Source organism: Dipteris shenzhenensis, chromosome 25 (genome assembly GCF_047967505.1).
Source record: "Dipteris shenzhenensis isolate YYH24624 ecotype China chromosome 25, Dip_SZ_1.0, whole genome shotgun sequence".
In the NCBI taxonomy this organism is placed as follows: Eukaryota; Viridiplantae; Streptophyta; class Polypodiopsida; order Gleicheniales; family Dipteridaceae; genus Dipteris; species Dipteris shenzhenensis.
The window spans coordinates 10,666,565-10,677,339 of NC_141620.1; the positions used below are offsets into that span (position 1 = coordinate 10,666,565).

At 44.6% G+C, this 10,775-nt stretch overlaps 1 protein-coding gene across 1 annotated transcript; it reads right to left on the reverse strand.

Annotated features, from left to right (window-relative positions):
• Nucleotides 1-1,492: 1,492 nt before the first annotated feature.
• On the reverse strand, nt 1,493-4,477 carry LOC147885437 (L-ascorbate oxidase homolog). Its single transcript, XM_087396396.1, has 8 exons — nt 4,273-4,477; nt 3,856-3,965; nt 3,449-3,719; nt 3,256-3,358; nt 2,805-3,150; nt 2,338-2,703; nt 2,164-2,242; nt 1,493-1,881 (listed from the first exon to the last, which is right to left on the reverse strand). Exons 1-8 carry the CDS (start codon nt 4,423-4,425, stop codon nt 1,681-1,683), a joined length of 1,629 nt encoding a protein of 542 aa, XP_087252522.1. The 5' UTR covers nt 4,426-4,477; the 3' UTR covers nt 1,493-1,680.
• Between the last annotated feature and the right edge of the window lie 6,298 nt (nt 4,478-10,775).

Consider the following 10,775-nt stretch of genomic DNA (forward strand, 5'->3'; position numbering starts at 1 on the left):
TTTCTTTTAATTGTTCCCAAATTTCATGCGTGGTTTGTAGTGCTCTTCCCAATTTTTTTTCTTTCATCGTCCATATGGACTCAGAATTTCAAGTCTTGCGTTGAGGTCTTTGGTTGTCTAGCATTTGACCGCTTATGCATTTGCAAGGTCATTTGGACCAGGGATGATGGAGGTTCCATCAACAATAGTGAGGAGGTCCTTCTTTTACAAGAGCAACTCCATCGTCATTTGCCATGGCTGGTGGTTCGTGTCGGATAGTTTGTCAACTTTAAAGATTCGAGAAGAAGAGGCATTAGCCATTTGTGGATTTGGGGTCCGGATTAGGTGTCACAAGGTCGCAATTGTGTGGGCTTCAAGAGTGATATCAAGGTGTGGTGTTGGTTCCGCGTCAGGCATTGGATACCATATAGAAATTATAGAGTGTTAATCTCTGTTATGTCATATTGCATGAATGATTGAATACATAGTTATTGATACGAATCAGTGTGTCTCTTGGATCACAACTGTTCATAGTTATTTACAATATTTGAATTATAGGAAATATTTAGCACTAATATTTCCTATAGCCTTGGCCATAAGAAAAACAATTTAATTTCTTTGGACATCTGTGGGTAGGCTCAGAGCAATAATTGATTCAACTTTAACGAACCAAATTGCACCACAGGTGCGTCGAGCTTTTGATCTAGGTCTTGCAATTGTTGAAGGGCAGCTTGTGTCACATTTACATGGGTGAAATTTTGCATCAATTGGTGGTGAAGACTCGGCCATTGTGGCATCAAAGAGTCATGTTGTTGCACAAACCAAGTTGCAGCAATCCCCTTTAACATCATGCAAGCTTCTAGGGCCTTAGAGAACCTCTCGTTGTTGCCCAACCAACATTTCTAGAAATGCAGTCTCGTGAAGGTTTGGAGGTCTTCTTTAATGCAGCTTAATGTAGGTTGCAGGCTGTCATAGCCAATCCCATAGCCAGTGGACTTTTTGGACAATGAGAAGCTTTGGGCATTGCAAGGCTGAGCTAGAGCTACAATGCCAGCCTAGCATTCTCACCTAGCCCTAGCCCTCCATGGGGTTGTGAGACTTGTCTGCTACTGGGGCTGAGACAACCACACTAGCATGCGTGCGGAAGCGCTCTTATGATCTTCTATGCACCCAGGGTAGTCTGCTATATTCTCAAAATGATCAATGCACACCATGACATCTTGTGACAAAAGCCTCTGGAAAGATTTGGGGCGTGCCCGCGGATGATCTGTATGTGTGTGAGTGACGGAGGAATTGTGATAGGAAGTGAGGAATGACATCAACGCCTCATTGGTGTGAGAAATTCATCAAAGCTAAGAAATGTTCACTGCCCATTTGAGCATGGTGTGTGTTCTCTTGATCAGGCATGTGCTGTCCTTGTTGCTGCTGGTAGATCTCTTGCAGCGGGATCGACATGGCGTCTCGACTCTCCACAAATGTGAAAACCCAGAGAGATCAGTTGCATAACTGGTAATCGGCCCCTTCGCCTCAGCCGTGCGTCACCTTGTATTACTCCTTGCATCACAACCGTGCTCAAAGGCACGTAGGACATGTAGGACCCGACTGCTACACTAAGGACTGATCATTCAGCCACGAATTATACGAGAGATTTTGTGCAATACGACGGAATGTTGTTTACGTGATACAAGCGCTGCTGAGAAGCTAGCGGCGGCGCCCGGCTCGTCCACACAGGAGCACATTGGTTGGGATAGGAGCTTCGTTCCTGAATGACATTTCGGGACTGTAAACACGCATGTAGAATTGTTGGCCCAAATACTGTCTTTCCCAGAGCTGTGATCTTACGTTCCACATGCCCACGTTATCCAGCTCCAACAGAACGGCCGTCCAGGACTGAGGATACACCTGCCATGTGCAATGCCATCAGTTTAACACATCAGTTTAGCTATGATCTAGCGCTCTCAAAATGTCATTAATCCTGTGCAAACCGGTTGTCCCTGCCGAGGATTACTAAAGCACTACTGGAGCGGTCCTGCTAGCTGAAAGAGGCAAATTAGAAAGGCATGATCTAGCGCTCTCAAAATGTCATTAATCCTGTGCAAACCGGTTGTCCCTGCCGAGGATTACTGAAGCAGTATTGGAGCGGTCCTGCTAGCTCAAAGAGGCAAATTAGAAAGGCATACGCACTTGGGTCGTAGATCGGGACACTGCATCAAACAGATTATACTGGAGCCTGTTGTTTGGGGTCCATACACCTCCGTCCATCCTGATTGAGCAGTACACCTCCAGCTGATCTTAGTATCATGAGCAACCTCTTGTTGCGTTGGACTGGACGAGTACCAAAATCTAAGGGATACGTACCCGACCACGAAGAAGGAGTAGCCGTCGATATGCCAGCTATTCACTACATTCTCATTGTTCTGGAAGACAACCTCCAGAAATGCGCGAAAGTCGGTCGCAAGGACGCCCGTGCCAAGGGTTGGAGAACTGCCTCTGGGAGAATCTGGCAGAGAGCCCAGGAAAAAGACGCCGGGGATATGGTAGTAATCGGCGAGCTTCAGTGGAGTATCTGGCGTGAGGAATGAAACGTCGTTCACAGCGTACCGCTGCTTATTATTGATGATGGGTGCAGAGCCATACGCCAAGACTGTTCGTGATACATTGATCATGCCGTAATGGAACGATCCTTGTGGGTTGGGGCGGGCTGCGTTTGCAGTCAGGTTCCACCTATGAAATCCAACGAAAACATCAGCTTACTGGTCTCCTACTATCATGCAATCAGAAGCGGCAATGCATTTGTAATTTTGCTAAAGTCCAGAGTAATGGACCTTATTGTTCGAGCTTGATTCAAAGAATAACCAATTTCTATTGTTGGGCCTCCCGGAACAGCGCCGGAAATCTGCGAGGGTGAATTTACATAATGTACAATGCCTATCCCAGTGAGGACAGGGTTCGTGAACCTTGTGCTGGCAACCATGTAGTAGTCGCCGGGAATTTGATCTGTGGTGACAAGCACGGTATAAGATTGGCCTACATGAATATCAAGGTTTTCATATAGATTTTGTGCCGTGTGGGAGCCCTCCGTTTCCACGAGGAGCATCTGGTGCCCCTGGATTCGAAAGTTTAAAGATGTGGAGACGCCCACGTTCGAGATCCTCAACCGGTAAGTCTTTCCTGCAAGGAAGGAATCAAAGTCATGAGGTGGATCATGCACATGTTACATTTGCAAAGTTTTGTTGTGGAAAATCTATTGTGAAGGGAAAGTAACCAGAGTCGGACCAGGTTGGAGTGTTAATGTAGTTCCATAGGGGCCCCTTCCATTGATCAGAACTCCGTCCGGCAAGCCCAACTTGCCTCCGGCATCAAGTGTGGCACGAAGAGTCTGAGAACAAGGTCATATTCTTAGTGACGAGTTCGACAGCAAATTAGCAACAGCACGCTCCACACACTTTGGGTCAAGAAGGAGGCGTACCGTGTGATTAGCATTGTACCAGTCGCCGATCAAGACAAACATATCGCCGTCGGGGGATTTGTAGGGGAGCGGTATGATGATCCTATTGTCGATTTTGAGTCCACCGTAGCCTCCAGCAGCCTTTTGAAAACCTGTGCTCGGAAAGTAGAAGTAGCTGCCGATCTGATCCTTCAATTGGAATATGTAAGTGAAGTTCCCACCTGGCGATATCGGGCAATTCGTGCCCATCATGCCGTCTTGCCAGGAAGTTCGTCTCTGCCAAATTCCGTTCCTGTGCGAACGTAAAGATTAGTGCAAGTTTCTCTACAATATTAAACGGACGGCAACATGTCTCATCTCCTGGAGTGATCGGATCTTGCAGAGGGATAAGACATTAACCGATAGCTCGCAAGGCAGCTCGTACTGACCATGTGATCAACAAAGGCTCGTCGAGGCTGTTGTAGACGTTGATCACGAGGTTATCGTTGGTGACAGCGTCGATTTCAGGGCCGGGAAATTGGCCATTGATTGTGATGACCTGACGAAAAGGCAGATGAAACGTAATTAATCGCTATGGGGAGGACGTAATTAATCGCTATGGGGAGGCATTATTTTGCAGCTCTGTCGAGCACAACCAGTGGGAATTAGCTTATAATGCAGCTGCGGTCCGTCGGCAGCTGCAGCAAGATCAAAACTATTCCAGCGACAGGCCGCACGATGCAGCTGGGAGCTTCAACGGAGAGGAGATGACAAACCACAGACCGCAGCTGCAGCAAGATCAAAACTATTCCAGCGACAGGCCGCACGATGCAGCTGGGAGCTTCAACGGAGAGGAGATGACAAACCTGCTTGGGGATCTTGCCAAGGATGGCGAGAGTACGATATGTGACGTTCCAGGTGATGAAGTCGGAGGCGTCCTCCGAGGAAGCTGGGGGGGGGATGGCGACGATGATGAAGAGGAGGAGGAAGAGGCAATTAGGGAGGCGAGGTGTGTCCATGAGGACGGAGGAGAAAATGGGAAAGACAGGAAACTACCTGGGGTGGTGACTCAAGGACACTAGAACATGCAGTGAAGGGCGAAAAGGTAGCGGTGGCGGCAGGGCCTCCTTCGTTGCCATGTCGCATGTGACCTGCCTGCCTCTTTGCAGCACTCGCTCACATGGCTCCTCCAAGTACTTTGTCCCCTTTCTCCTCACTACTCACCTCCCTCCCTGGTGCACATTTCCACCTATTGCGGAGCACCTTCTTAGCACTAAATCACAAATTAATTCGATCCAACACTCTCTAACCACGTTTCCCCAACGTGGAGGCCTAAATCCAGTTCTCCCTTTAATTCAATTAACTAGATTTGTGGTAGGAAGCCTTTCTGTCTTTGAGCACGTAACTACTAACTCGAGGTTAAATTAGTTTTTTTATTATCTAAGAATCCATATGGTTTTTTATATTCCTTGGTAAAGAGATAACAAGCCGGGGCAAACAGGCATTATCTGTCTACCCAAACGTAACTATGATGTTCTAACACCTAGTTTGTTTCGATGGTGGCAGGTAAGTGGACCCCGACCTCGGAACCTGGATTGCCTGAGGATTCGACATCTTTTTTCAATATTATGTTTGTCAAACTCAATATTATTAACATAGTGCGGGTGGGGAGACGGTGTGCTTCCTTCTCTAAAGAGTCATAATCTAAGGGAATGGATGCTCTTACACCTTCCTCGCCCACTCCTATGCTCCCCCTAAACCCTTAGTTCCTCAACCCTTAATCTCCATGATCTACAAGGGAGACGAGCTCTCCACCATGTACTCTCCTCTAAACCATGGAACCTCTTCTTAAACTCTAGAACCTCCTTCTAAACTCTGGAACCTCTCTCTAAACCTTGGAACCTCCTTCTAAACCTTGGACCTCCTTCTAAACCTTGGAACTCCTTCTAACCTTGGAAACTCCTTCTAAACCCTGGAACCTCCTTCTAACCCTTAAAGTCCTCCTAGACCCTGCAACCCCCAATGAAGGTGAGAGCCTTCATTACCTCAACCATGATGATACACGTTCCTTTTACACATGCATGGACAATGTTTGCTTACCACACTTAAGCCTATGTCTCTCACCGGAACATGACTCGAGGTCCTAAGCTACACGTATACTACAAATGACAACCCTTATATATCTGTAGGTGACAAAAAGCCTCGAAACCTTGCATACTGAGAATACCTTGCTCTTCTCGTGGAAGCCGTGGGAAAGAGCCAACATATATTTAGAACATTTGGGTATATATAGGTTATAAAGTTACTTTAGTTTTAAAGTTTCATTAGTAGTCCACCAAGCCATATAAGCACTTCCCATGCTCATCCCTTTCACATCCAACCTATAGATTGCAAACTAGATTGGCTTCATCACTTCCATCCGCATCAGATACTCTCTTCCAAAATGCAAGATTATTATAAAGCATCTTTAACTCGGTGAATCCAGCATGGATGCCGCTTGAGCGTGGCTCGTCTATCCACTTTGCAATGTCTGCACTGAATAACATCTCGGTTACAAGCCCCTACTGCTTCAACAACCACTGCATCATTATATAGTTTATGCCAAAATGTGTTTCACTTGGCTTCAAAGCCAGGTGCATTATAACATCTCAGTTACAAGCCCCTACTACTTCAACAACTACTCATTGAATAACATCTCGGGTACAAGTCCCTACTGCTTCAACAACCGCTCCACATTATATAGTTTGTGCCAAAATGCGTCTCATATGGCGTCAAAAGCTCTAGTGGGTAATTCGTAGGCTGATGATTCTTGAATATACCAAGTAATCGCTCGTGATTGAGAAAGTATAACATGATTCTTTGAGCCTCATCCATAACAAATTTGAAGCATTGGGTCTTAGGTGTTTTGTACCAATCCTCCAAGACAAGGTCTAGGAAGTGGCACGAGTCAATTGTTGGAAAGCCTCGCCTTTGAACATCACAACCATGACGTTGATTAGGGGCATGCTGCTAACATTCTTCCATCCATCTGTTATGATGGTGCAAGCTGTTTTCTCAATGCCATTTTAAACCACTTGCTGCATCTCTTTCATCCTATTGTAGTATGCATCCAACATGCTATTATAGATGGCATCATAAATAGGCATTGTGAAACCAGGGCCAGATTTAGCAACAGAGGCCATGGATTTTTCCAATGTGGGGTTTGCTCCATGTTCAATAAATATCTTATGAAATAGATAGTTTCAAACACATCTTCTTGTGCCTTCTCAATGTGTTGTGCTTTAAAGGAAGCTTCCAAGGATTGTTGTTGCACACGTGCATGCACATTTGAACGAGGCACATTACTACATTGTCTTCTTTCCATACTTGAGTTTCCATATGCACATTTGAGGAACTTGCCAATTGTGCAAGGGACCCTGAGCCACTACAATGTGCAGTTGATAGTCAATAATTGCTCATTAGGGGATCTAAGACCCATGAGTCTTTCCTCAATTACAAGTTGAGATTGGTGGCATGCGACTATGCCATCCACAATCGTGTTTGCACTTGCACTACTACACACGCATCCTATTGCGACGTTTACGTACCGACGATTAGCGCCCGCCTAGCGTTAATCGTCGGTATAAAAATCGGGTGTCGTAAATCGTCGCTATATAGCGACTCTTAATAAAAGTCGCTATATAGCGACGTTAGTAATGGTCGCTATATAGCGACTTTTAAAAGTCGTTATATAGCGACTTTTACGAAAGTCGCTATATAACGACTTTTAAAAGTCGCTATATAGCGACACTGAGACTATATTATAGCGACGTTTTCCAGAGAGGTTTTTTTTTTTTTTTAAGCCTTGAAATTTATTTTCTTCCAATGAAATTTTTTTTTAAATTTTCATACATGTTTGAGCTCATAGAGAAATAAAAAATGAGAGCATGTACATCAAGCCTTTGAAGCTCATATATTCATGTCCAAGTTGGAGATGAGAAAAATCAAATTAAATAAGAGCATTTACATCAACTGTTTCATCTTGAGCCAAGTCTAAGGCGCCAAGCAAGTCTATCTCCAACTCTATACCGAGTTGATCTCCTATATCATCATCGTACTCTAGCATCGTACGTTCACCTAAAAGTATTTGATCATCTTCTTCAATTAAGCTTAAGTGTGGTGATCGATCTTGACGATTGTTGTCTTCCTCGTCAATATCGTGATCTCCATCCTCCTCCCGTGCGATGTCATTATGCGCATCTTCCTCTTGCCTCATATGGTGATCTACATCTTCTTCGCTAGATTCATCAATTGGATCCGGATTTGGTAGTGGCATCTCCATATCCACATCTCGATCTTCAAAAATCTGCTTTCTTCGTGGTGCAACTTGGATCACGTACCACCATCTTGGATCAGAACGATCCGGATGAAAAACCACCTATATTGAAGATGAAAAATCACGTGCCAAATGTCGTCAATTATATATATATCAATGGACTTAAAAAACGAAAGCTTCGACTAATTGAATCATTAGTATGCACCTGCTCACAGTGCTCGGGAAGAACAAAAGTATCACTTTCATCGGTCCAATGTTTGGTGGAGTCTATTGCAAAGAGACCGCTACCATCTTTTCTCACAGTTGCATGGGGACCGTTGTAAGTAGTTCTAAACCATTTTACATCAAGAATGAAAATAGTAAATCGTCTGAAATCAATTTCATAGATGTCGCGTATGGTTCCACAATAATCCAACTGTGAGGAGAGAAGATTGGTATCCGAAGCACTTGCTCGGCTATCTTGTGTGAAGTTAGCCATGACTCCACAATCATACGTGACTCTCTTTGAATCGATGCGTTCTATGCGAAAATGTCGTCCATATGACCATAATGCACTGTACTTTTTGTACTGTAAAAGAGCATCATTAAAACAATGAAGATGCACCTATTTTATAGCATATATTGCCACAAATAATTACTTAATTACATCAAGAGATAAGAAACTTACATGCACCATACATCCAGATGATAACTCCCGCTCGCGCTCGTTTATTGTCTCTCCATCACGTTCGGCTTTACGTATAGCCAGTTGTAGCCAATCAAGTGACATGTGAGTAGGGAGAAGAGCCAGATCTCGTGGATATGGTTGTGATCGCCTGTACATTACTCTGAATCTCGTCCTTGCATTTATTCTTTCTGCTTTGGCCACTTCATATCTCTCAATCCACTTCTGCATCTCAGGGCTATTGAGGATACAAAACTTATTGAATTTCTCCATTTGCTCTTCGCTCATCTTTCTTTCAATCCCTTTTCCTTGGGGGACCTCGCCAATGATGCGATCATCATCCTTGTTGTGCCAAGCTTGCGGCATATCAGGATCCGTGGATGCAAGAAACTCTGTGATATATACTAATGACTCTTGCACAAGCCATCCCTCTGCCATGCTTGCTTCTGGTCTTGCTCTTTGTCTTACAAACCCCTTTAGAGTTTTCATAAACCGCTCGAGAAAAAACATCCATCGATTATGAACGGTACCTGCTATAGCCACCTCATCAACTATGTGCACAAGCAAGTGGACTTGAGTTGTCATAATGCTTGAGGGAAAGTGCTTCTCAAGCAAGCATACGGCTTCGATGGATTCCACCCTAGCCTTCTCGATGCTCGATATAGAGATCTCTTTTTGAGATATCCACCTATTTCACATGTCCATGCATATGTAAGATATTTGAGATATCCACCTATTTCACATGGACATGAAGAAAATACATAATGCGAATTGATAGTAAGCATACCTCACAATACCACAGATCTTGAATATAGCATTTCTAACATCTTCTTGTAAGCACCCTTTTATTGTAATTGGAAGGATGAACTATCAAAGCAACAATGAAATCATGTCAACAATATAACATAATAATAATTACGCTAATCCCTTGTACTATTATCGGTACACTAATTCTACTTAGAATACCTGTAAGACCTTGTGCCAATCATGGGACTTGAGGCCACTAAGCTTATTGTCCTTTGAAAATGCTCCTTTCAAGCAACGCATGTACCCTGTCGGTGTTTGAAAAGAGGCAATGTCTGCCTTGATCGCTGCCTCCTCCCTCGTAGAGAGGATCCACGTTGCTTTCGGGAGGACAACTTTTCCTGAAGCATGCACTTGGGGCCACAAACGAGACATCCTATTCATAGCACGCAAGTCTTCTCGCACTCCTCTCGAGTCCTTGGAACCAACCAAGTGTGCCCAAATGGTAGCCCCCACATTCTTAAAGATATGCATGGGATCCAAGAGATGATTGATTTGTAACTGACCCCAATAAGGAAGCTCGTGAAAGATCGATAGCCTCTTCATACCAGGAGGAGGTTCCTCTCCATTCTCCCTCCAAGCTTGAATCCAATCACTTGCTTTCAAATATGATGGTGGTGGATCAAGCTGACCTCCACGTGCGAGATGGTCGAGCGGAAGGTATCGAGCATGACCTTCATAAACATTTTTCCTCATGTGTTTGGAGTAGCGTGCAAGCGATTTCAGAGCGGGTCCACAAACAGGACAAGCATGGTACCCACTTGTAACAAGCCCTGCACGCGTGCATGAATATGTTAGTACAAGACATGCGTGCAAAAGAGAGTAAAAAAAGCATAATCCCTCATTGTACATGTAAAGACATAACCACGTACCTGCGCACTCTCCATATCCTGGGTAGTCATGCATGGTCCACATCAAGATACCCCTGACGGAAATATCATTGGTATGCCTAGGAGCTCTGGAAATATCAAAGACCTGCACTCCTCTCCATAATATCTGTAACTCCTCTATCAAAGGTGCCATGTACACGTCCATGTTTCTTGCCTTGTACTTTCCTGGCACAAGTAGTGCAAGCATGAGGTGTCCCTTTTTTATTGTTAGCCATGGTGGGATATTGTAATTCACCACGACTATGGGCCATGTCGACCAAGATGTCGAGCGTAACCCGAAAGGATTCACGCCGTCCATGGCTAGCCCAAGATGTAAGTTGCGTGGCTCTCTCGCAAAGTCCGGCCACTGATTATCTATGTGCTTCCAAGCCGCACAATCTGCGGGAATCCTCAATGTGTGATCAGTGGACCGATGAGATGCATGCCATGTCATCAACTCCGCTATGGATTTGCATCGAAACATGTGTTGTATTCTTGCAATGATGGGAAAGTGTCTTAAGACCTTTACCGGTATCCTCTCACCCTGCAAGTCATCTCTATATCGTTGTTCCCCACACTTTGGACAACTAGCCAAATCTCCATGCTCACGACGAAAGAGAATACAATCATTACGGCAAGCATGGATGGTATCATAATCCATACCCACCATTGTTAGCATCTTTTTCGCTTCATCTCTTGATGCGGGCATGGTATTTG

Bases quoted from the DNA above. Each gene is read 5' to 3' on its own strand.
- LOC147885437 (XM_087396396.1), bottom strand. From the start codon at position 4,425: ATGGACACACCTCGCCTCCCTAATTGCCTCTTCCTCCTCCTCTTCATC. The intron at 3,720-3,855 runs GTCAGTACGAGC...ACGTTCGCACAG, and splicing joins GAGCCTTTGTTGATCACATG to GAACGGAATTTGGCAGAGAC. The intron at 2,704-2,804 runs GTCCATTACTCT...TGGATTTCATAG, and splicing joins AATCAAGCTCGAACAATAAG to GTGGAACCTGACTGCAAACG.